At 37.0% G+C, this 27,560-nt stretch overlaps 1 protein-coding gene across 1 annotated transcript in view; it reads left to right on the forward strand.

The window, feature by feature from the left end:
• Positions 1-27,560, forward strand: part of SPTA1 (spectrin alpha, erythrocytic 1) — a 161,685-nt gene that overhangs the window by 115,855 nt on the left and 18,270 nt on the right. Inside the window, exons 36-44 of the mRNA XM_066255179.1 lie at positions 2,548-2,756; positions 7,208-7,328; positions 7,918-8,039; positions 8,847-8,979; positions 10,024-10,122; positions 10,317-10,325; positions 10,825-10,987; positions 11,574-11,650; positions 21,587-21,796. Of these exons, the coding sequence (XP_066111276.1) occupies positions 2,548-2,756; positions 7,208-7,328; positions 7,918-8,039; positions 8,847-8,979; positions 10,024-10,122; positions 10,317-10,325; positions 10,825-10,987; positions 11,574-11,650; positions 21,587-21,796 (1,143 nt within the window). The remainder of the gene's footprint in view (positions 1-2,547; positions 2,757-7,207; positions 7,329-7,917; positions 8,040-8,846; positions 8,980-10,023; positions 10,123-10,316; positions 10,326-10,824; positions 10,988-11,573; positions 11,651-21,586; positions 21,797-27,560) is intronic.

Genomic DNA, 27,560 nt, shown 5'->3' on the forward strand with positions numbered 1-27,560 from the left:
TTTATTTATTTTTTTGCTTAATCTCTTCACCTTTTTCATCTAGCCCCCTATCTCCTTCGCCCCTTACTGCTATCAGTCTGTTCTCTATATCTATGAGTCTGTTTCTATTGTGCCTGTTAGGTTATGTTATTCATTAGATTCCACATATAAATAAAATCATATGGTACTGTCTTTCTCTGATTGGCTTATTTCACTTAGCATAATATTCCCCAGATCTGTCCATGCTGTCACAAGAGATAAAATTTTATTTTTCTGCCTAACCAGGCAGTGGCACAGGGGATAGAGTATCGGCCTGGGATGCTGAGGACTCAGGTTCAAAACCCTGAGGTCACTAGTTTGAGTGTGAGCTCATCTGGCTTGAGCACAGGCTCACCAGCTTGAGCACGGGGTCAGCAGCTTAAGCATGGGACCATAGACATGGACCTATGGTCACTGGCTTGAGCCCAAAGGTTGCTGACTTGAAGTCCAAGGTTGCTGGTGTCTCTTGCTCTGCTGGAGCTGCCTGGTCAAGGCATGTATGAGAAAAACAATCAATGAATAACTAAGGTGCTGTAACAAAGAATTGATGCTTCTCATTTCTCTCCCTTTCTGTCTGTCCCTGTCTGTCTATCTATCTCTCTCTCTCTCTCTCACACACACACACACACAAAGAAAAGATTTTTCTTTTCCTTTTTTTTATTACCATGTAGAATTTCTTTGTGTAAATGTACCATAGTTTTTTTATTCACTCATCTATTAATGGGCACTTGGGCTTCTTCTAAATTTAGCTGTTATAAATAACCCTGCAGTGAATGTAGAGGTATATATATTCTTTTGAATTAGTGTTTTTGGTTTCTTTGTATATATTCCCAGAAGTGGAATTGCTGAATCATAAGGCAGTTTCATTTTTAATTTTTGAGAAAACTTCCACACTGTTTTCCACAGTGGCTGCACCAATCTGCACTCCCACCAATAGTGCACAAGGATTCCCTTTTCTCCACATCCTTGCCAACACTAGTGTTTGCTGACTTATTGATGATAGCCATTCTGACAGGTGTGATGTGATATCTCATTTTGGTTTTAATTTGCAATTCTCTGATGATTAATGATTTTAAGCATCTTTTCATATCTACTGTTAATCTGTATGTCTCCTTTGGAAAAGTCTCTATTCAGGTCCTTTGCCCATTTTTTAATTGAACTGTTTGTTTGTTTTTTGTTTAGTTGTACAAGTTCTTTATAAATTTTGAATATTAACATCTTATCAAATATCATATGACAAACCTACAGCCAACATCATACTCAATGAGAAAAACTAAAAGTGTTTCCCTTAAGATTGAAAATAAGACAGGGATGTCCACTTTCACCACTCTTATTTAATATGGTACTGGAAGTCCTAGCCACAACAGTTAGACAAGAAGAACTAAAAAGCATACAAATTGGAAAGGAAGATGTAAAACTGTCATTCTTTTCAGATGACATGATACTGTACATGGAACCCTAAAGAATCCACCAAAATAACTACTAGAAATAATAAATGAATTCAGTAAATGAGTAAGATACAAAATAAATATCTAATCCCTGGCCCATTTGCTCAGTGGATAGAGCATCAGCCTGGTGTATGGATGTCCCCAGTCAGAACACACAAGAGAAAGGGCCATATGCTTTTATCCCTCTTATTCTCCCTCTTCTCTCCATTTTCTTCTTCCACAACCAGTGGCTCAATTGGTTCCAGCATTGGCCCTGGGGGCTGAGGATAGCTGGTTTGGTCCAAGCGCATCAGCCTCAGTTGCTGAGGATAGCTTGGTTGATTCAGGCATTAGCCCCAGGCAGGTTTGCCAGGGTGGATCTCAGGTCGGGGCACATGTGGAAGTCTGTCTCACTATCTCCCCTTTCCTAACTTAGATAGATAGATGATTGATTGATTGATTGATAGGTAGATAGATAAAATAACACCCCATTAAATTTAATTTTCTAAATAAAAAATAAATATCTAGAAATAAGTTACATTTTTATACATACTAATGAACTATCAGAAAGGAAAACCAAGAAAATAATTCCATTTACAACTGCATCAAAAAAATGTCAAAACTTTTTAAGTGGTAATATTCCCTGTGACATCACAAGGAAGCAGGGTTTGACTGAATAGACATAGAAGAGGCTGGATGTGTTCTGTGGCCAACCTAAGAGTAGTTATTATTAAATATTTTAATAAATCAATGTATCAAATTCAATACTGTATAAACAGCAGTCACATTTGGGGGCAGAGTGCTTGCTCACCAAGGTCTTACTTTTTAGTTGGGAAGAGGAAGCAAATAAAGGGGAAAATATCAGATGGAAGAACAAGACATATAAGGCCAAATGTACAATTTGAGTAATGTAGTCATGTTATCCACATTGCCCCCTGCTCTTGCCCTTATTCAACCTGGGTTAAAAGAACATAATATAAAATTTATTATCTTCAAAATTAATCTCTGTGACCCAGTCTTTGAACCTGAACCAGCAGTGAGAGTTGGGAGTCTACTTAATGCCTCTACTGTACTATTCACTAAGCACACTTTGACTTCCTAGGATGCACTCAGAGACTTGAATGAATTGGCTACTGATCTGCTCTCCAGTGGGCCTTTCAATGCTGACCAGATTGTGGAGAAAAGGGATAATATAAACAAGCGTTTCCAGAATGTCCAGAATTTAGCAACTGCACACCATGAGAAACTGAAAGAGACCTATGCCTTGTTCCAATTCTTCCAGGACCTAGATGATGAGGAATCCTGGATAGAGTATGTATTACCATCTCACATTGCATTGATAATCCACTAAACATATTTCTATTTGATGCTGAAATAGGTAATCTTTCTTGAAGTTAGTTTTACTTCTGAATCATGTTTGCCTTAACCTAAAGTTAATATTGATTTTGTTTTTTTCCAAATTTCTTCACAATATGCAAACAGAGGGGGATAAAAATAGAGGGAGTGGGGAGCAGTTTGCATACAGTCTGGGAACAAAATTAAGAATTCCTTCATTTAGTCCAAGAATTCCTTGGATTGTTGGACAATACTCTGGAACTCAATTTAGAAAGTATGACTTGAAGTCACAGCTTGTTGCTTGGGCAAATCACTAATTTTCAGATGCTTATTCTGTAAAATGTATGTATATAAAATATATGCATATAGTATAAATAAAATACCTAGTATAAAAAAAGGAACCATACATATTTGTTCTAGTTCATAGAATGTGTAATGATCATTCTAAATGAGACAATTGTATATTTACAATTTACTCAACTGATACGATCATGGTCATTCTTTTTTCTGTGTCCTCTGTATCTTATATGATACTGAATGAAACACTGGACAAGGAATGTTACACATTACCTGCCATGGTTTTATTACCAACTAATTTTACCTTTGTTGTAAAAAATAAAATTGTCAAGGGCCATATGATTTAATTCCTATGCAAGATATAAAACTGAAAGCAACAAACAAGTAAAACAAACAAGAATTCATAGATACAGACAACGGTATGGTGATTACCAGAGAGAAAGGGGGTGAGTGTAGAAAGGTAAAGGGAGTCAAGTATATGGTGACAGAAGAAGATTGATTTTGGGTGATGATCATATAATGCAATATACATATCATGTATTATATAATTGTACACTTGAAACATATAATTTTATTAACCAATGTCACCCCAATAAATTTAATTAGATTTGAAAAATAAAATATTTTGAATTATTTGGAAAAATATGATTGGGAATATATTAACAAATCAAATTATTTGTTATATTTCTTATTTAACGTGCTTCATTATGTTTCTTACCAACAAACCTGCTGATTCTCAATAGTAATTAGTGAATTATTAAAAAAAGCATTGTACACAGGGCAACAGGTAGGACATTTTAGAAACAGGAAGATAATATAATTTTGTCTATATAGTCTTTTACTGTGCTTCATAGTGATATTCATATATTTTGCACTCAGAACTAATCCAACTGTCATTCTATAATATTAGGTCTTTATAACTCATTCTACATAAATTTATTAGTAGACAAAATAATAAAAATCATGAAGGTCATACATGTGTATATGCTTATGGTTATTGTAAGGTCAGTGGATAATAGGGTATGGTCGTGTGGGTAACTCAGACCCGCCCACTTTGGCTAGGACCGCCCACAATCAAGCCCGCCAAAGGAAGCTTCCCAGGAACCATTTGGAAAGAAGCGATCGTCTGCCAGCCAGTGGGATTTTACCACGTCATAGTAGCTCCACTTCCCTAGAGAGACCTTTTAAATATCTCCCATGCGGTTTAATCCGTGCAACTTCCCTATCCTCCATCTCCTCCATCTTTCTTTCCTCAGGGCCAGGGAACCTTGCTGGGCGGGATATGCACTCTGTACTGAATAAAGCCACCTGCTATTCCACACTTTGTGGCTTTAGCCTCTTCCTTCCTTCTTGGTGGGGAAAAATACCTTACATTTTGGTGCCGAAAACCCGGAAAGAGTTAGAATTTCACCAGAACCGCTCCTTTCCTCTCCCCTCCAAGAAAGAACCAGGATCTCTGACTTACACCCACTTCAGTGCACGGTGCGGTAATTCCCCTGCCTCCAGCTTTCCTCTCAGTTCTTTCCTCCGAGACTCCCTGTCTGAAACCGTAGCTATGTCAGGGAAGTCTTTTCCATCCGTCTGAGTGCATGTGCTTGTCCCCAAGCACATCCACTTTCGTCCATGGCTGAACTTTGAGTTTTAGGACGCTAATGCTCAGGTCTGACCATTCCGAGAACTGAGTGCGGCTGTTGGGGCACAGGAATCTCCCTCCCTAAGGAAGAAGAAACTGTTCTTCTTCTCTGCTGTGGCCAGTCCACAGAACCCACTCAATTAGCCTCCTGAAGGGACTTTCGGTGTTAACACCCTCACCAATTTAACTATCACCAAAAAAGCTGGGAACTGATTGGAGATCTCTTACATACAGGGCTTCTCATTATTTGCACACGTGTCCTTAATCTCTGTGCTGCCTGTTCCACCACGCAGGCATTTTTCTGGCCAGAGAAACCTCACCTAAAACCTCCATTCCTAATCTTTCCTTCTCCGCAGACTCCAAACTCTCTCTCCCCTCCCTTCGCAAAAACCTGTTTCTTATTTGCCATCTACTACCATCTCTCTTTCTTCTCCCCTGCTGGCCAGGGGCCCCTCCCTTCACTGTGTTCTCTAGTCTCTCCTCCGTCAGGCCTTTCTCAGCCTGGCATTGGCTCTTAACACCGGTTTTCAGGACATCTAACCCCAATTTTCTTGCAGGAAGTTCCTGCCCTGTCCAGCGTTTCCTGCCAGATCTGGGTGCCGGGCTTTGCATGAGCCCCCTCCTCTTATTCCCAAACCCCCAAACCCCTATCCGGAACCTGTGAACATGGCATTTAAAGTTTTTAATGGTCCCAATTAGTAGAAACAGGCCAAGGCTGTTTCGCCAGGCCCCCATACAGCAGAAAGTAACGCTCCAAACCCCAACTCTTGTGGCAACGCTGTGACCAGCAGAGCCACCAGCAGTTTGCTTTAAGTGTGGCAAGCAGGACCACTGGTCCCGGCAGGGCCCCTGCCCTGACTACAAGCAGCCTGGTCACTGGCGGAGTGATTGCCCCTTTGGGCAACAGGTTTTTCCTCAGTGCCTCTACATGGAGGACAAGCCACCTGAATGGGAAGGCCAATCCAGCCAGGTGGGTGCGTCACTCGAACTCCTAGGACACGGCCTGGACTCGGAGAACCCAGGGTTTTACAACAAGTGGGACCACATCTGCGAAGTTTCTCAACTCACGGCCACACAGATGTTCCTCCTGACACCCCTCAAAGCCACCACCTTCCGATCTCCCCCTCTCCACAATGCCCCTAATCAGCAGGAAGTAGCCAGATGAATAAACGGTGCCCCTTTTTCTATTTAACACAAAAGGTCAGAATGTAAGGTCGGTGGAAAATGGGGGATGGTCATGTGGGTAACTCAGACCCGCCCACTTTGGCTAGGACTGCCCACAATCAAGCCCGCCAAAGGAAGCTTCCCAGGAACCATTTGGAAAGAAGCGATCGTCTGCCAGCCAGTGGGATTTTACCACGTCATAGTAGCTCCACTTCCCTAGAGGGACCCTTTAAATATCTCCCATGCGGTTTAATCCGTGCAACTTCCCTGACCTCCATCTCTCTTCCATCTTTCTTTCCTCGGGGCCAGGGAAACTTGCTGGGCGGAATGTGCGCTCTGTACTCAATAAAGCCGTTTACTTATTCCACACTTTGCAGCTCCGAGACCCGTTCCTTTCTTCTCGGCGGGGAAAAATACCTTACAGTTATGTGTATACATATTTTTTAATTTTTATTTTTAATTTATTATGTTAACATAGTTTCAAGTGTTCCATTCAATATAACACCCTCAACCCTGCATCATGTCTCCCAGGCCCATGCAAACACTCTTTCCAACAAAAAATTTAAAACGGAACTGCTTTATAGCCCAGCTATTCCACTGTTAGGAATATATCCTAAGAATCTCAGAACACTAATTCAAAAGAAGATATGCACCCCATGTTTATTGCAACATTGTTTACAATAGCCAAGATCTGAAAACAGCCCAAGTGTCCATCAGTGGATGAGTGGATAAAAAGTTATGGTGCATTTATGCAATGGAATACTACACTGCTGTGAAAAAAAGGAAATCTTACCTTTTGAGAAAGCATGGATGGACCTGAAGATTATAATGCTAAGTGAAATAATTCAGGCAGAAAAAGCCAAATATCATATGATCACACTTATATGTAAAATCTAATGAACACAACAGAAACAGAGTAGAGTCAGGGTCACAGGGAACAGATGGACAGCTGTCAGAGGGGATGGGATCAAAAAAGGTGAAGGGATTAACCAAATTATATATACATAACACATAGATACAGATAACAGTGTGATTTTAACTTTCATTGAAAGGGATACATTAGTCTACAATCTTGAACAGAGAAGAGAAGATTGTAACTAGACAGGCAAAGGAACTAAAGAGAAGGTTGTTACACCTGTACATATGGTGAAGATCAGTATATTAATTAGCATAAGTCAGAAATTTTGCTGAAAGACTTTGGTATCAATTTTCTTTGTGATTACTGATTCCAGAGTGTTACCACCATCTCACTCCTAGCCACACACACACTCTTAGGAAACCATTCTTTTAGAATGACCTCAGATGTCCAAACTGTTTTCTTCCTTGTTTGCAGAGAGAAGTTGGTACGAGTGAACTCTCAGGACTATGGGAGAGATCTACAGGGGGTTCAGAACTTACTAAAGAAGCATAGACGTCTAGAGGGGGAGCTGACGGCACATGAACCTGCCATCCAGGTAGGAATACTAGAATATAAAACCTGGAAAAGTAGAAATAATCTAATAATTGACCTTTGTGTTATGGAAAAATAGAATGATTCTACAAAATGTGAAGGCAGCATGCCAAGGTCACATAGACTAGTCATAGAGTCCATAAGTGTTCTTTTCTCCTCCATATTTTTTATCCTATGAATAGAAGAATTCCACACAGAAACCCAAGCTATTCCCTGGAAGGAGAACTTTTAACACTCCAAGGCACACTTGTTGACAATTAGGATGCAGGGTGAGACATTTGGAAAAGCTGTACTGGACCCGAGCCATATGGAAAAAAACTCTGGTTCTGGTTTGGCAGCAGGGTCATCCTATAACCATGAGTAACCCATAAAGTAGATCATGGAGTACAAATGCCAGTGTATTTGTACAATTACTTGAGTAAGTTTAGCATGGTAGATTTTACTATAGCTTTCTTCATTCTCCTTGGATTTTTTAAACCACCCTAAATACCATAGAGTTAAGAAATAATCTGGCTAGATACTGTACGAGGAAACTATGTCTAAATTGGGAGAGGTTATGGGACAATGCAACATGGAGAGGGTGTGTTCTTCAGAATGTGCTGGATATGGCAGAGGGACTGGGAGACAAGGCTGCTGTGGGGCAAGAGGAGATCCAGAAACGGCTGGCTCAATTTGTTCAACACTGGGAGAAGCTCAAGGAGTTGACCAAGGCTCGGTAAGTCGGGTATCAAAGGCCCAAATCACTTCCTGTATTGAGCTAGTGTTGGGGAGGATACTTAAGTGCTTGCTCAGCATTTCTCCCCAGCTAACCATTTCTGTCTGTCCTCTAATTTCCTCCTCAAGTTCGGTCTTCCATGAAGACTTCTTCTATTTACCCCACGCAAAAGTGATTATTGCCTCTTTGTTCTAAATATACCTTTATTCCTGCACTTACTTGCAACTGTCTTTTATCATTGTTGCCCTACATATGTTACCCTCCATATGATGTTATTTGTCACATTTCTGTGTGTATATTGCCCCAGTTTTAGCATTGTATGCAATACTTAATAATGAAAAAACACTTTTCCTTCCTTATGGCCATTTAGAATTATACAGCCATAGCCAAATATAATAATGGATGTCTATAATTCCATGTGTGTTGGCAATGAGAAGACATTTCTTCCCAAGCAATAAAAGCACTTGATAGTGCTTATGTAGTATAAGGACAGCAATGCTCAAAACAGAAGACTCTGCTTCACCAGTATTATTTTCCAACACCAAAGTCTTGTCACTTTTGTTTGGACAAGCTTTCCTTTCCCCCACAAAGATTTTTAGAGAGTTAATGATGCCACAAAACTGAACTTTGGGTCAAAGATCTCCACCTTTTCAGAGGAGATCACCACAGCTGACTAGTAGACACATACTCAATTGTTCTGTGGCTCAGTTGTAACTGTGGCTTCCTAATGGGATTGTGCCCTTTGGCTCCACTTCCACTCTTGCCAGTTTTCTCTTATCCTTATTGGGGCTTACCACCCTGTTATAGGGGACTTCAGTTGGAGCAGTCCCTAGAATACTTGCAATTTATGGAGAATGCTGAGGAAGAGGAAGCTTGGATCAATGAAAAGTTAGCAATGGTTGCCCAAAGGGATTCTGGAGACACATTGGCTGCTACTCAGGTGAGGAATAGGTTGAATGGATCAATTTTTTTCTCTTCAATATGAATCTCTTTTAAGTAATCAGTGTTTTTACCTTTAAAATTAAAATCTTTCTCCTGATGAGTAAAATAAAGACTTTAAGGTCAGCTCTTAATATAAGATTGTTTTGATAAGTAATGTTTTTCTGGTAGATACAGTGTTTCATAAAATTGCATTTGCCTTTGGGTGATGAACACACAATGCAATGAATAGTTCTCATGCTTTGGAGAAGTATACTTGAAACTTACATGTTCTTATGGACCAATGTCACCCCATTCATTTTAACTTCCAATTTAAAAAAAAAAGAAACTTCAATATGGAGAAATTTTTTTATTATTTATTTTTTAATTTTTAATTTTTATTTAGAAAATTAACTTGAACAGGCTGACATTGATCAATAAGAGTACATAGGTTTCAGGTAAACATTTCTATAGCATGTGAACTGTTGATTATATCGTCTACACATCACTCAATGTCAAATCACTTTCTGTCACCATATATTTGTCCCACTTTATTCCTTTTTCCCAACCCGCTCCCTCACAACCCCCTCCCCTTGGTAACCACTTCAATTGTATCTATGTCCATGAGTCTCAGTTTTATATCCCACCTATGTGTGAAATCATACAGTTCTTAGTTTTACTTATTTACTTATTTCACTCAGTATAATGTTCTCAAGGTCTATCCAAGTTATCATAAATGTCACTATGTCATCATTTCTTATGGCTGAGTATATTCCATTGTATAGATATACACCACAATCTTTTTTCTCCAATTTTCTAATGAGGGACACTTTAGTTGTTTAATATGAAGAAATCTTTACGTAGCACCTTGATCAACACTCTTATTCCAAAATCCAGAAAACTGCAAGGTCACATGATAAGGTAGAAACAATGTCACTCATGATTCCTTTGACTGTTTTTCTGGTAAATTTGTTCTTTTTTTGGCAAGTAAAGAATTTTGGGAGAAAAATGTGTGAGGGGGGTAGATTTTCCAGATGTTTTGATTCCCACTGATTCATTTATGTAGAGCTTGCTAAAGAAGCATGAAGCTTTGGATAATGACTTTGCTGTCCATGATGCCCGAGTGCAAAACATATGTGCTCAAGGAGAAGACATCCTTGATAAGGTGAGAGAGTCTAAGAATTCCAGGTCAAACTTTCATTTTCAAAATAGACTGGCCCAAATATAGATTTATGAACAGTGCTAAAATCATACATAGAATTTTAATCTTGTTTAACCTGCCTTTTTGTTGTTATTGTTGTTGTTCTTGTCAAATAGTTATCTATTTAATTGCTGTTTTCTGGAAATTCTTTATTCAAGGTCTTACAAGTATAACTTTCATATTTCTATAAATTAGTTGTTGACATGGTTACTCTTAATGAGACAATTATGAAGATTTTATAAATGACTTGCTTTGGTCATAGAATATTGTAAATATGTGAAAAAAGTTCTTTGTAAGCCTCTAAGGAGGAGAACCACTTAAAAACCTATTAGTAATTTAAGTATCATTCTTTAGTTTAAATGCTTGTTTTACAAAGCTTCACTGATATAAGTGCTATATGAAGAACCCTAAACAGGTATGACTTCATACCTTCTGGATGTTTACACCAACTATGATCACACTTACATAGATAAGCATGAGAAAATTATCCAAATGCTGGGGTAGAAGTAACCATCTTGGACATAAAGGAATAATAGAATAAATTCACTAGACCTAGAAGAGAGTAGTTATTTATTTTCAAAGAGAGAGGTGAGAGCCTTTTAATAGTACTAAAGAATTCACATTTTTAGCTTTGGTTTCTTTCTCCTTTTAACCTTGGTGTTGCAGGCAAAAAGTCAGCACAAGGAAAAGATTTCTGCCAAAATACAGTCTCTGAATGAAAAGACACCTTCTCTGGCCCAGGCAATAGCTTCTTGGAAGTTGCAATTGGAAGATGATTATGCCTTTCAGCAGTTCAACTGGGAGGCTGATATGGTAGAGGCCTGGATAGGTATGATGTGTGAAGACCAAGGTTCTTGGGTTTGAGAAATGCTGATAAATAATTTTTATGTGATGTTTCCTGGAGCTTTTTCACTAAGCATGTAAAGAGAAATACTCCCTTCATCTCCATGCCTACTTTTCTATAACACTATAACAATTACATTCACATGTATGCAAACACACACATACACATATACACACATGCTGGGGAGGGGGGTGACTAAATACCCGAGAACATCTTTTTTGAAATTGCTGATTTCACATATGATGTTTAGAAAATAGGCCCCTGGCAAAACATTCTAGAAAATAAACTGTGCTTAATTTAATTATAATTTGTTTAATATGCACATTTTTTGTTCTATAAAACACTCAGATGTCCTCTTAGTCCTAGCTCTGTTTTAATCAGTTTATTCTGTATAAGTATATATATAAAAACAATTCATTGATCCCCACTGCTGTTGTAGTCTAATGAAATCACCAATTTTGAAAGTGATGAGACTTCATTATGGGCTATAGGATAAATTCTCTTTCTCCTTACCAATTCTGATACAAGACCAACTATCTCATTGTATTATCTTTGCATCTTTGCTCTTTAGCTGAGAAGGAAACAATCCTGAAGACCAATGGCAATGGTGCGGACCTCACTGCCTTCCTCACTCTCCTGGCAAAGCAGGTAAGAGCAGGGTTGCCTTGTTAATAGATGCTTGAGGACCAAGACATTTATCAAACAGAAGCTGAACACAAAGGATTATTTAATTCCTAAATTTCATGGTTTTAATGCCTGTAAGACCTGTTATATTGTTCCTATTTTCCTTCCTGATATTGATAATTTGCTATTTCTCTCTCTCTCTCTCTCTCTCTGCCTCTCTTTCCCTATTCTCTGTAATTAATCTTGCAATAGGTATTTATTATTTTTACCAGAGAACTAATGTTTGGCTTTTTTTCCCTCTGCTATATCCATTAATAACTTTTTATTTACAGCCTTATTTTTTAAATTTTCTGTTGAAAAGTTAGATGTCATCCTTATGGGGGCTCCTTTGTAGGTGATAGACTGTTTTTCTCTTGCAGCTTTTAGTATTCTTTCTTTATCTCTTAGCTTTGGTATTTTAATTATGATGTGTCTTGGTGTAGGTCTCTTTGGGTTCTTTTTAAATGGGTTCTCTCTTCTTCTTGTACGTGTCTAACTTTTTCCTGCATTAATCTAAGAAAATTTTCAGCTATAATTTCTTCAATCAGGTTCTCTATCTCTTTTTTTTTTTTCTCTTCTCCTTCAGGAACCCCTATTATGCAGATATTGTTTCTCTTCATGTTGTCACAGAGCTCTCTTAGAGTTTCCTCAGACTTTTTGATTCTGTTTTCTTTTTGCTGTTCTACTTCCATTCTTTAGCTTATCTAGTCCTCTAAGTCACTGATTCGATCCTCTGCTTCATCCAGCCTGCTGTTAATTCCTTCTAATTTAGTCTTCATTTCTGACATTGTGTTTGTCATTTCTGTCTGGTTCATTTTTATTATTTCCGTGTCCTTTCTGATGCTTACAATTTCTTTATTTGGTGCTCATTAAGTCCATCCATTTTAGCTTTGAGATCCTTAAGCATCCTAACAATCATTATTTTAAACTCTGCATTTAGACCATACAGTTTTGATTATCATGGCTCGATAGTATAATTTAAAGTCAGGTAGCATGATACCTCCAGCTTCATTTTTTTCCCTCAGGATTGCTTTGGCTATTTGGAGATTTTTATGATTCCATAAAACCTTGTAATTTTTTGTTTTATTTCTTTAAAAAAATGACATTGGAATTTTGATGGGGATTGCTTTAAATTTGTGTATTGTCTTGGGTCTTATACATGTGGAAATACAGTAAGTTTCTTCCCAGGTATTTTTTTGTTGTGGTTGTTGTTGCAATTGTAAAATGAATTGAGGTTGGGTTTTTTTAGTTCATTTTCCAAGGTTTCATCATTGGCGTATGGAAAAGCAATAACTTTTGTATATTGGTTTTGTATCCTGTGACTTTACTTATTGGTTTATTGTTTCTAATAGTTTTTTGGTGGAATCTTTGGAGTTTGCTATATACAGGATCATGTCATCTACAAAGGGTGATACCTTTGTTTCTTCTTTCCATATATACATGCATTTTATTTCTTACTCTTACCTGATTGCTCTGGCTAAAACTTCTAGAATTATTATATTTTAAAAAGGGGTGAGAAGATTGGGAAACCTTGCCTTGTTTCTGATTTTAGAGAAAAGCCTTTATTTTTTCACCATTTAGTATGACAGCTGATATTTTGTCATATATGGCCTTTAGTATGTTGAGGTACTTTCCTTCTATTCCATTTTATTGAGTGCTTAAACATAAAGAGATGTTGTATCTTATTAAATGCCTTTTCTGCATCTGTTAATAGGATCATAGGATTTTTGTTCTATGTTTTGTTGATGTGGTGTATTATGTTGATCCATTTCCATAAGTTGAACCATGCTTGTGCTCCTATAAGGAATCCCACATTGTCATGACATATTATTTTTGAATGTGTTGTTCTATTTAATGTGCTAGTATTTTGTTTAGGATTTTTGCATCTGTTCATTGAGATATTGGTCTGTAGTTGTTTTTTGTTATCTGTGTGTGTTGTCCTTGCCAGGTTTTGGTATGAGGGCTATGTTGGCCTCATAAAATGTGTTAGGAAGTATTGCTGCTGCTTCTATTTTTTGAAAGGCTTTGAGAAGGACTGGTACAAATCTTTGAATGTTTAGTAAAATTTACTAATGTAATCATCTGGTCCTGGACTTTTGTTTTGGGGGAGTTTTTTGATCATTGTTTCTATTTCTTTTCTGCTTATAGGTCTATTTGGGTTTTTCACTTTTTGTGACTCAATCTAGGAAGACTATATAGTTCTAGAAATTTATTGATTTTCTCTAGGTTGTTGAATTTGGTGGCATATAATCTTTCATAATACTCTACTATCATCCTTTTTATATCTATAATGTCTGCATTAATTTCTCTTCTTTCATTTTGGATTTTGTTTATATGAGTCTTTCTTTTTCTCTTAGTGAGTCTAGCAATGGTTTGTTGATTTTATTGATCTTTAAAAAAACCCCAGCTCTTTGTTATATTTTTTCTATTGGCTAAACTTGCTATGTTAGTTTTCAATTCATGTATTGAGTTCTTGATTTCTGTTTTTGATGTCTGTTTTTTTTTTTGATGAAGTACTCATTTTGTTCTATTTGTTGTTATTGTTTATTGAGCTCATTAAATTGCTTTTCAGTGTTTCTTGCAGCTCATTGAGTATTTTTTAACTTCAATTTTGAATTCCCTACTGTTTAACTGCAAGTTTTCCATGTGATTGAGATTATTTCTATATATTTTTCATTTTCTTTCTGAACTGTCTCTGTCTTGTGGGCCCATGATATTTTTTTTCCTTCCTTGATGGCATTTGAATGTGGTATTTTTAAGAACTCTAACAAAAAATACAATTAAAAATTAAAAATGCAATGAAAAAATAAATATTTTTTAATGCTAAGAAAGAAAAAATCTACAAAACATGAGGAGCAAATTTTAAAAATCACCTACAAAAAATAAGAAATATAAAAATTAAAAAATAAAATTCAAAAGAGAAAAAGAGAAGAAAAGAAAAAAGATTTCAGTTTTGAAAGGTGGTTTTGTTTTCTTCCAGTAGATGATTCTCTACTATAATTTTTATCTCTGTGACAATCCTAAGCTGACCTCCACTGAGATGTTGCTGCCACAATGATATAGGCAGGTCTGTAGTTGCATTGTTGGGTGAGGGGTGCTGTGAGTGCTTTACAGTTTTAGTAATGGTGATCTCAGGTCTCCAGGTGCTTGTCCCCATATCTCAACTTACCAAGATAACAGACACTTAGCACCTCTGTTCTTCAGAGTAGATAGTGGCTCTGAAGGGTTAGCTGTGGGTTCTGTCTCTGCCACTCTTTGTACTAACGAGGGGTCTGGGAGGCCGGGGGACTGTACTTTAGTTTTCTCTGTCTCTGTGCCAAATTTAGGCTTCTGGCAGACCATGGAAACACTGGCTGTGACTCCTCATTCTGCCACCACTTTGGTTTAGTACCTACCCCTCTGACTCTCAATCTCACTGCTCTACCTGGAACAAGGTGACCCAGTCAGTCCAGTCTTGTCCCCTCTCCATAGCCCTGGCAGACCAAAACCCAGACAGTCAGAACTTTCCTCCTCTACTTGGCCCTGGCAGAAAAAACAAAATCAGTTTAGACTTCCCTGCTCACCAGAGCTCATGCAAGCAAAAATCCAGACATTCGGGCCTCTCTTGTTTCTGGAGCTGACTGCAAGTGCAAGTGCATTTCATCTTCGTTCTTCCCATCTTCTTTGTTCTTTCCACCTTTAGTCCATTTGGTGCACAGATCCTTCAGGCAAGCTTAGGAGTACAGCTGGAGTTGCTTCACTGCATTATAGTTCTTCAATTTGTTAAAATCTCGAGTGGAGAGATCATGAGTATCTCTCATGCTGCCATTACCCTCAAACTTCTTAAAATTACTGGGATGTATTTTGTGTTTTAACAGGTTGTCTATATGTCTAAAATGTTCCATATGCACTTGAAAAGAGTGTATATTATATTTTGCTGCTATGAGGTGAATGTTTTGAAGATATCAATTAAATTCAGGTGGTCTAGTATGTCATTTAAGGCTACAGTTTTCTTATTGATTTTCTGTCTGGAAGATTTATCCACTGATGTCAATATAATGTTAAAATCTTCTACTAGGACTATATTACTGCCAGTCTCTCTCATTATATCCACCAAGATTTGCTTTACATGTTAGATGCTCCTACATTGGATTTGTAAACATATACAGGGGTTATATCCTGTTGTTGAATTGTTCCCTTTATTATTCAGTAGTGTTGTCCTTCTTTGTCTATAATTATTACCTTTGTTTTAAAGTCTATTTCATCATATATGAGTATTGCTACCCCATATTTTATTTACCACTTTCATTTGCATAAAATATCTTTTTCCATCACTTTTAGTCTGTGTGTTTCTCTTATTCTGAGGTGGATCTCTTGTAGAAACATATATGTGTGTCTTCCTTTCTATCCTATGTCTTGACTGGGGCATTTAAGATATTGACACTTAAAATAAGTATGTATTTATTGCCATTTTATCCTTTTAACTGTTCCTTTTTTCTTTATTTCCTCCTCCTCCTTCTTTCTCCTTCTCACTCTCCCTCTCTTTCTCCTACTCCCCCCACCACTTCACATCTTCTTTTCCCTCCTTCTCTTCTTTTTTCATCCTCCTCCTCCTCCCCTTTCTTCCTCTTCCTCCTCTACTTTCCTCCTGCTCCTTCCTTTTCTTCTTCCTCCTCCTTCTCTTCTTCTTCTTCTTCTTCTTCTTCTTCTTCTTCTTCTTTTTCTTCTTTTTCTTTCAGATCTTTTAACATTTATTTTAATGGTTTGGTAGTAACAAACTCCTTTAGTTTATTCTTTTCTGGGATGCTCTTTATCTTTCATTTTTAAATGATCAATTTGCTTGTTAAAGTAGTGTTGCTTGTAGGTCCTTGGTTTTTTGTTTTGTTTTGTTTTTATTACTTTGACTCTTTCATGCCAATCCCTTCTTGCTTGAAACTTTTCTGTTTTGATATCAGCTGACCATCTTATGGGAGCTAACTTCTAGGTAACTAACTGCATTTCTCTTGCTGCTTTTAAGATTTTATCTTTGTTTTCAAAGTTTGCCGTTTTAATGATGATGTGTCTTGGTGTTGGTCTCTTTGGAACCATCTTGTTTGAAGTTTTCTGTGCTTCCTGGACTTGTATGTCATTTTCCTTCACCAGGTTAAGAAATTTTTTAGTCATTATTTTTTCAAATAGGTTCTCAATCCTTTTTTCTCTCTCTTCTCCTTCTACTATCCCTATAATATGGATGTTGTTATGATTCATGTTGTCCCAAAGTTTCCTTAAACTATTCTTATTCTTTTTAATTGTTCATTTTTTTTGCTATTCTGATTGAAGTTATTTTTTTTCTATTTTATCTTACAAATAGCTGATTTGTTCCTTAGCTTCATCCAACCTACTGTTTATTTCTTCCAGTATATTCTTAACATCAGATATTGCATTCTTTATTTCTGACTGTTATTTTTTGTATTTTATATGTCTTTCTCATGCTATTGAGTATTCTTATAACAATTACTTTTAATTCTATATCTAATAAATTCTTATCTTTATTTCATTTAGCTCTTTTATTATATTGACTTCTCCTTTTCTGTCATTTGGATCTGTTTATTTTTCTCCCCATTTTGGCTGCCTCTTTTTGTTTGTTTCTTTGTATTAGTCATATCTTCTATGACTTTCAGTCTTCCTGGAGTGACCTTATATAGTAGGTGTTCTTTAGAACCCAGTGGTGTTGGCCCCTTAATCACTTGAGCTTGGTACTCCAGGAATGTCCCTTGTGTGGATAACAGGGACCCTCTAGTTGTAATTGAGTCTTGATTGCTATTGTCTGATTTATGCATGGGATCAACCCTCAGGCAGGCTGATTGTGAGCTTCAGTCTACACCACAGCTTGTGAGCTGTTGTGCAGGTGCTGACCTCATTAAGTACAGTTCACCTCAACAGGGTTTGGTCCCTTTAGATTTGAAGCATCTTGAATCCTGCTCTGATGTTGTCTGAATCTGTCCACTTGGTGTATTAATTTTAGGTCTCTTGCGAGAAACTCTGTTGCAGGTCAATATCAGATGCTGTCTGTGCCTGGGCCTTGACAATCTGTTTGTAACTGCAAGTGATTCATAGTTTGTGACTTCCTATACTGATCTTGGGTTCATGAGGATAGGACCAAGCTGCACACCAACTCTGGCTTTTATCAGCATTGGGCTCAGGTGCAGGTCAGCAAAAGTCTCAAATGACCCCTAGATCTACCTATGGCTGCCTCCACCTGCCAGCTGCCTGTTAGTCTCAGTCACTGAAAGAGCCTTTGGGGGAGTTTGGAGGTTATGACTAGTGGCTTTCCCATAAAAAGGAAGTGCTAGTCAGGCTTCAGTAAAGGTTTGTGGTGTGGCCCCTAACCTAGAACCACACAACTAGTCTGAATCAGATGTTTTCTAACTTCAGCAAGATAAAGCCACTAGAAGTCAGACAGGTAGAATCTCTGAAGCCAGGAGGGTCATCTCCCAGAAGCCAGGCTGGTGGTTCTGTCAGATATTTTATGAGAGATAATCACCAACTTCAGAAGTAAGTGGTAGAGTGGCCTTTGTCCTAAAGCCAAACAGCTTGGTTACTGACAGCTCCTACATCTGCCCAGACCTCTACTCCCTAGGCAAGGCTGTTGACTTCTTAACAGAACCTAAGCTCTACAGTGTAGGGTGAGAGGAAGTTCTGAGGGTACAGCAGATGCTACAAGTAATTGAATACTCCACTTAAGAAATATGGCAACCGTGGTATTAGAGAATAACTCAGCACAGTGATCCTGGTGATTGTACTCTGTGTCTCTCCCCAAGAACCACAAACCCCTGACACTCTTCACGTGACTCTAGATAATTCCACCTCCCTTCTTCTAAAGCCCAAGATGAGTGGCTGAAAACAAAATTTTATGCATTAGCCCTTTAAGAGGGCACCTGCGTCTCTAGTCATCTCTCCCTAGCACAGAAACCTCCCTGCCTTTCATAGCTGAATAATATGTGGGCAACTTTTACAGGCTCTGGTGTTCTGGGCTGAGTAGCCCAGCTTAGAGTTTAGGTCCCACACTTTTCCAATGGAATCCCCCCCCCACACACACACACACAGTTGAGTTATTTTTTGTGAGCCTCAGACACTTCCCAGAGGACTGGGCCCAGCCCTTCTCACATCTCTGCCCTTCCTACCAGTCTTGATGTGGCTACTTTTGTGAGTTCTGTGTTATAAGATTCCTTTTCAGCTAGTCTTCAGTTGGTTATTCAGGGTGATTGATCTTAATTTAGTTATAATTCCAGTTTGGTCCTGGAAGGAGGTGAGTGTAGCTTTCACCTATTTCACCCCACCTTGATCCTATCTATAGTATGTTTCAATAATCTAGGAAGTTTCTAATTATATTTTTTGACATTTATATTTATTTTGCTTTTTCTTTATTTTAAAAACATACTCTGTTATTTTCAGATCTTGATATATAACCAAATATGATCTGTAGTTTCTGTATAATTAAAAGAATATATATCTTTCAGTGGTTTATATTTTGTATCAGATTTTGTTAATTACGTTATTTAAATAATGATGATGTTTATATATTTTAAGGCTAAGTTAAAAGTTTTGTTGACATTTATAATGATGTAATTATCTTGATAAATTGTTACTTTTAATTATGAAATGTTCATCTTTCCAATAACATGTATTGATCTCAACTTTTTTCACATACTAAAATACTACACCAATAGTCTTTTCCTACAGTATATGTTTTCATCTGCTCTTATTTTTTAAACATTTCTGTGTCTTTATATCTTATTTATTTTTATTTTTGTATTAATTTAATACATTTATAAATTATAAAATGGTTACCACCATAAAATTACATAACACCTTTATTCTATCATATAATTACTTTTTCTTTTAGAAAGAATATTTAAGGCTTTGTTTCTTAACTTTTAAATATAAGCCCTGGCTGGATAGCTTGGTTGGTTACAAAATTTTCCTGAAGTGTAAAGGTTGCCAGTTCAATCTCCAGTCTAGGGACATACAGGAACAGATTGAGATTTTTCTCTCTCTCTCTCTCCCAATCTCTCTCTAAAATCAGTCAATAAATAAAAAAAGTTAACTGACCTGTGGTGGCGCAGTGGATAAGGCGTCAACCTGGAAACACGGAGGTTGCCGGTTCAAAACCCTGCCTTGCCTGGTCAAGGCACATATGGGAGTTGATGCCTCCTGCTCCTCCCCCTTCTCTCTCTCTCTCTCTCTTTCTCTCTCTCTCCCCCCCCTCTAAAATAAATAAATAAAATAAAAATTAAAAAAAAAGTTTAAAACTCTCAAATATATAAGAAAGTATTATCATCTATAATTACCATGTTGTATATTAGATCCCAGAACTTGTTAAAGGAAGTTTGTACCATTTGTACCCCTCTTTGACCCCCAGTTCTTGGTAATTACTACCTTAGGTTCAACATATAAGTATTTGTCTTTCTTTATCTAACTTATTTCACTTAGCACAATGCCCTCAAATTTCATCCACATTGTTACAAATGACAAGATTTCTTTTTCTCTCATGAATGAGTAATATTCCATTGTATGTATATATATATGCATGTGTATATGTATCTATCTATCTATGTAGCATTTTCTTTATCTGTTCATCTGTTGATGGACACTTCATTTGTTTCCATATCTTAGATATTGTGAATAGTGCTTCAATGAACATAGAAACGCAGTTTCTTTATATTTTAGATGTGTCTTCTATAAATAGCATATAATGAGTATTGCTTTGTCTATATAATTTGATCATTTTATTGAAATAGTGAATTCATTTACATTTAAAGTCATTTGTTCATAAGTTTTTACTTTAAACTATAACACTGTCTGTCCCTCATCTTATCTCTACATTTTAGCCAGCAATTGGACTGCTCCAAAGCAAATTTTTTGGGTTTTTGTTGTTGTTGTTTTATTTTATTTTTTGAGGACTAGTCTTTTTTCAGTTTGCTTTTATACCTGAGGCCTTTCAGGGTATTCAACTAAATCTCTCTCACTAGGGTCAGCTCATGTTTAATGTGTCCTGAACACAGCACTGTGTGACTACAGAAAGCTCTACATAGCATTTTAGATTCATAGCTATTGTTTTCTTCTTGGCCTCAAGGACTTGTGTCCTACATAGTTTAGGATTCCCTAAATTCTTTGAGAAGAAAATACAGGCAGAATATCAAACCTACTTTTCTGAAGTTTCCTTTTCTTGGCTCCTCAAATCCTGGCTACCCCGGTTCCTCGGAATTCCAAATTTTTGTCTTTTTAACTCCATGAGATCACTTAAAGCTCTGATCTGATACTTTCTCCTCTTACCCTCTACAATCTATACTTACAATACAAAAGTAACAAAGACTATTACTTTTACTCTACTACTATCTTCTCCTCTATAGAATTTTAATCCCTTGAGTTATAGCTGCCTGACTTGTATTCTGATCCTTTTCAAACAGCTAATTTTTTGTACTTTGACCAGCAGTTTAAATTTGTTCTCAAAAGAGAGAATTGGTCAAATACAAGCAACCTTACTAAAGCTAGAACTAAAACATCTTTAATTTTGTAATTCTGATATCAACATCTCCACAAAAGTATAATTTGTGTAGTATAGTCCTTTGTTAATTTTCACTTCCAAGATTTCTAGTAGTGCACTGTTAGTAATTAGAACACAAAAATCTAATAAGTGATTTAAAAAAAAAAAAAGTCTTAGAAAGGACATAATCTAGAGGGAGGGTTTAGTTTTGACTTAGAAAATTTGAAATATCATATTATATCTCAAATGTTTACTTAATTCTTTAAATCATATGTCCTTTTCCTTGGTCATCATTCTAAATCTTTCTTAATCCTTATCTTGCTCATGATAAAAATATGGTGGAACCAAGGTATAAATGACCCTTTGGAATCTGCATCATTTATTTATTCACTGATTCTCTATGGGTCTTTTTTTAGGACACACTAGATGTCAGCATGCAGAGCTTTCAGCAAGATAGACTGTCTAAGATAACTGATCTAAAGGACCAACTGGTGGCTGCTCAGCACAGCCAGACCAAAGCCATTGAGGAACGTCATGCTGCCCTGATCAGGCTCTGGGAAAAGCTTCTGGAAGCTGCTGCAGCCCACAGAGAGAAATTGCTACAGAAACAGCTACCTCTACAAAAGGTAAATATAAAAATAAATGATGAAGCATGATAAGGCCTTGATTATACATTAGCTGTGGAATATACAAATAGTGAAAACACTTCTTGGATAGTCTATAGCAGGAGTCTCAAACTCGCGGCCCGCGGGCCGCATGAGGCGGGCCGAACAATTTTGTGCGGCCCGCAGACTAATCCACGAAGTTCAAAATATTTTGGATAAAATTAAGTAAGCCTAGCATCCTAGCTAGATATTAGCTTAGTTAACAGCAGTTGTGATGCGAACTACAGTTTCTGGTCGTTTTGTGACACTGAGTAAACTGCATGTACGATTGTGCTTGTTATACTGATTTTTTTTTTGTTTTCAACTGCAGTGAGAAAAGTGTTGCGTAACAGTTGCCTTTTGTAGACCTAGTGCGGCCCGCCGAACAGCTGTGATCTTGCTCTGCGGCCTACATGCTGAGTTGAGTTTGAGACCCCTGATCTATAGACATTTATCTGTGTACTTTGGAAAGGATCAGAAAGACATTCTTATTGAACAAAAAGATTTTAGATAAGAACATTTTTTATAGACTGATTTACCAGTTACCCTGCTGACTTGAGATGAAAGCCAGGCTCAAGTAATGAAAGAGAAATATGAGACAAAAGAGTGAAATATCTTACTTTATGGAAGACCTAAAACTAACAGGCAGGAGAAAATGTTGCTCTTATGCTTTCTCTATTTCAAGAGAATGAGAAGAAAATTAAGAACTTGTGTCCTTGTCTTTCGTAGCTGGGAGACTTCATATGTCACCTAACATATCTGAAGTTAGATTCCTTCATTTATGAAATAAGATAGTATTACCATCATCTCTTGCTGTTCTCTGTTATTACTATTTATTTTATTTAGAAAAGTAGATTAAACAGGCTGACATTGATCAATAAGAATACATACATATTGGGTAAACATCTTCACATCATTCAGACAATAGATTATGTTGTATACTCATCACACAAAGTCAAGTCATCCTCCCTCACCTTATATCTGTTCCTCTTTATACCCTTCCCCCAGCACCCTCCACCTTCCCCACAGTATCCTCCCCCTGGTAACCACTGCACTCTGGGTCTCAATTTTGTATCCCATCTGTGTGTGGAATCATAGTTATTAGCTTTTTCTGATTTACATATTTCACTTAATATAATGTTATCAAGGTCCACCCATATTGTTATAAATGATACTATGTCATCATTTCTTATCACTGAGTAGTATTCCATTGTATATATGTACCACATTTTCTTTCTTTCTTTTTGTATTTTTCTGAAGCCGGAAACAGGGAGGCAGTCAGACAGACTCCCACATGCGCCTGACTGGGATCCACCCGGCATGCCCACCAGGGGGCGATGCTCTGCCCACCTGGGGCATCACTCTGTCGCAAGCAGAGCCATTCTAGCACCTGAGGCAGAGGCCATGGAGCCATCCTCAGTGCCCAGGCCAACTTTGCTCCACTGGAGCCTTGGCTGTGGGAGGGGAAGAGAGAGAGAGAGAGAGGAAGAAGAGGGGGAGGGGTGGAGAAGCAGATGGGTGCTTCTCCTGTGTGCCCTGGCCGGGAATTGAACCTGGGACTCCTGCACGCCAGGCTGATGCTCTACCACTGAGCCAACCAGCCAGGGCCTGTACCACATTTTCTTTATCCAATCCTCTATCAAAGAGCAGTTTGGTTGTTTCCATGTCTTGGCCACTATAAATAATGCTGCAGTGAACATGGGGGTTCATGTGTCTTTACATACCAGTGTTTTCAAGTTTTGGGGGTAGATACCCAGTAGAAGGATTGCTGGGTCATATCGTAATTCTATTCTTAATTTTTTTGAGAAATTATTGTTGTTAATATTCAGGGTTTCATGAAGAGGAGCCACAAAGGCAACAGCAATACTGCAAGTGGAGGACCCCAATCTCTCCAGGATTGAGATGCCTTGGAGTGATCAGTTATCCAATTTATTAAACAGAAATATGTCATCTAGCATTAAAAACTAACAAGCAGAATACAGTGTACAATTTTATTATTTAGTTTTGCAAAAGTGATTAGATTTCTCTTGCCCTTTCTGAGACATAACACCACACCATCTGCTGTCTGATTCCTGACCTGCAGAAGGCTCAAGTTGTGCCAAGCACCCATGTTCTTGGGCCTTCCCTGGACGCGACTGCTTTCAGTCACATATGCTTGATCTCAACCTTCACTTCCTCAGGATGGGAACAGAAAGTCACTCGGTGCTTTGGTTTTCCAACAAACCATCATACTTTCTTCCATAATGGTTCTACTAATTTACATTCCCACCAGCAGTGAATGAGGACTCCCTTTTCTCTATAGCCTCTCCAACACTTGTTATTCCCTGTCTTGTTAATAATAGGCAATCTAACAGTTGTGAGGTGGTATCACATTGTATTTTTGATTTGCATTTCTCGAATTGCTAGTGAAGATGAGCATTTTTTCATATATCTGTTGGCCATTTTTATTCTTTCTTGGGAAAAGTATCTATTCAGGTCCTCTCCTCATTTCTTAATTGGATTGTTTGCTTATTTGTTGCTGAGTTTTGTGAGTTCTTCATATATTTTAGATATTAACCCCTTACCAGAGCTGTTGTTTGCAAATATCATCTCCCATTTTGTTGGCTGTTTTTGTTTTGTTGTCAGTGTCTTTTGCTGTACAGAGCTTCTTAGTTTGATATAGTCCCATTCATTTGTTTTTGCCTATACTTCCTTTGCCTTGGGGGTCAAATTCATAGAGTGCTCTTTATAACCAAAGTCCATGAGTTTAGTACCTATATTTTCTTCTATGTAATTTATTGTTTCAGATTTTATATTTAGGTCTTTGATTCATTTTAAATAAAATTTTGTGCAAGGGGACAAACTCTAGTCAAGTTTCATTCTTTTGCATGTGGCTTTCCAATTTTCCCAGTACCATATATTAAAGAGGCTTTTTTTTCTCCATTGTGTGTTTTCAGTTCCTTTGTCAAAGATGATTTCTCCATATATATGTGTTTTTTTTATTTCTGGGCTCTCAGTTATGTTCCATTGTTCTCTATGTCTATTTTTCTGCCAATAACCATACTGTTTTGATTATCATAATTCTTTAGTATAATTTGAAGTCAAGTACTGTAATGCCTCTGACTTCATTCTTTTTTCTCAAGATTGCTTTGGTTAGTTGAGGTTTTTTGTGATTCCATACAAACCTGGTGATTTTTTTTGTTCCGTTTCTTTAAATAATGACATTGGAATTTTGATAAGAATTGCATTAAAATTGTATATTGCTTTAGGTAATATGGCCATTTTAACTACATTTATGTAGTTAAATACTTACCTAGAACATAAGGTTTTTTTCCCATTTCATTGAGTCTTTTTTGATTTCCTTAATAATGCTTTGTAGTTCAGTATATTGATCCTTTACATTCTTTGTTATATTTATTTTAGGTATTTTATTTTTTTAGTTGCAACTATAAAGTGAATTATTTTTTTATTCATTTTCCGAAGTATTATTGTTGGCGTATATGAAAGCAATAGACTTCTGCATATTAATTTTGTATCCTGCAAACTTACTGTGTTGGTTTATTGTTTCTAATAGTCTTTCTGTGGAGTCTATGGGGTTTTCCATATACAGGATCATGTCAGCTGCAAAAAGTAAAACCTTTACTTCCTCTTTTCTGATATGATTGTTTTTTATTTCTTTCTCTTGTCTGATTGCTCTGGCTAAAATGTCCAAAACTATGTTATATAAGACTCGAAATAGTGGGCAGTTTGTCTTGTTCCTGATTTTAGAGGAAAAGCCTTCATTTTTTTGCCATTTAGTATGAGATTGGCTGATGGTTTGTCATATATGGCCTTTATTATGTTCAAGTATTTTTCTTCTATACCCATTTTATTGAGTACTTTAAACATAAAGAATGTTGTATCTTATGAAATGCTTTCGCTGCATTTGTTGATAGAATCATATAATTTTTGTTTATTTTATTAATATAGTGTATTATGTTAATGATTTATGTATGTTGAGCCATCCTTGAGCTCCTGGGATGAATCCAGCTTAATGGTGATGTATAATATTTTTAATGTGTTGTTCTTTTGATTTGCTGATATTTTGCTTGGAATTTTTGCATCTGTATTTATTAGAGATAATTTGTCTGTACCTTTCTTTTTTTGTATTGTCCTTGCCAGCTGTTGGTATGAGGGTTATATTGGCCTCATAAAATGTGTTAGAAAGTATTACTTCTTCTTCAATTTTTTGGAAGACTTTGAGAAAAATAGGAACCAAATCTTCTATGAATGTTTGGTTGGAATAACTAGTGTAGCCATCTGGTCATGGACTCTTGTTTTTCTTTGGGGGGGAGGGGGAGAGGGTTCAATAGTTGTTTCTGTTTCTTCCCACTTCATGACTCAGTTTGGGAAAATTGTTTAGTTCTAGGAATTATCCATTTCTTCTAGATTGTTGAATTTGGTGGCATATAGTTTTTAATAATATCCTTTGGATAATATCCTTTGGATAACTATAATATCTGTGGTAATTTCTTCTCTTTTATTTTAGATTTTGTTTATATGAGTCCTTCTTTTTCTTAGTAAGTCTTGGCAAAAGTTTGTCAATTTTATTGATCTTTTCACAGAACCAGCTCTTTATTGTATTAATTTTTCTGCAATTTTTCTGTTCTCTATTTTATTTATTTCTGCTCTAATTTTTATTATTTCCTTTATTCTGCTCATTTTGGGTTGCTTTTGTTCTTTTTTTCCTAGTTCCTTAAGATGTAATGTTAAGTTATTCACTTGAGCTTTCTCTCATTTCTTGATATAAGCTTTTAATAATATAAACTTCCCTCTTATTACTGCTTTACCGCATTTCAGAAAATTTGATATGTCATGTTGTCATTTGTCTCTATATATCTTTTTTTTATTTTATTTTTTTTAATGGGGCAACATCAATAAATCAGGATACATATATTCAAAGATAACAAGTCCAGGTTATCTTGTCGTTCGATTATGTTGCATACCCATCACCCAAAGTCAGATTGTCCTCTGTCACCTTCTATCTAGTTTTCTTTGTGCCCCTCCCCCTCCCCTTTCCCTCTCCCTCTCCTCCCTCCCCCTGTAACCACCACACTCTTATCAATGTCTCTTAGTTTCACTCTTATGTCCCACCTACGTATGGAATAATGCAGTGATACATAAAGACACATGCAGCCCCATGTTCATTGCAGCATTGTTCTATATATCTTTTGATCTTTGCTTTTATTTCTTCTTTGACCAACTCATTTTTTAGAAGTATGTTGTTTAATTTCTTGATTTTTTTAGATTACTTTTTTTTCAGTTGAATTTTAATTTCAAAGCCTTATGGTCAGAGAATATGCTTGGTATGATTTCAATCTTCCTGGTTTTGTTGATATTAGTTTTGTATCCCAACATATGGTCTATTCTTTCTTTCTTTCTTTCTTTCTTTATTTATTTATTTATTTATTTATTTTTTACAGAGAAAGAGAGAGTCAGAGAAAGGGATAGATAGGAACAGACAGACAGGAATGGAGAGAGATGAGAAGCATCAATCATCAGTTTTTCATTGTAACACCTTAGTTGTTCATTGATTGCTTTCTCATATGTGCCTTGACCATGGGGATACAGCAGACCAAGTAACCCCTTGCTCAAGCCAGTGACTTTGGGTCCAAGCTGGTGAGCTTTGCTCAAACCAGATGAGCCCGCGCTCAAGTTGGTGACCTCAGGGTCTTGAACCTGGGTCCTCTGCATCCCAGTCCAACACTCTATCCACTGCGCCACTGCC

Source organism: Saccopteryx bilineata, chromosome 2, assembly GCF_036850765.1.
Source record: "Saccopteryx bilineata isolate mSacBil1 chromosome 2, mSacBil1_pri_phased_curated, whole genome shotgun sequence".
Taxonomy (NCBI): domain Eukaryota; kingdom Metazoa; phylum Chordata; class Mammalia; order Chiroptera; family Emballonuridae; genus Saccopteryx; species Saccopteryx bilineata.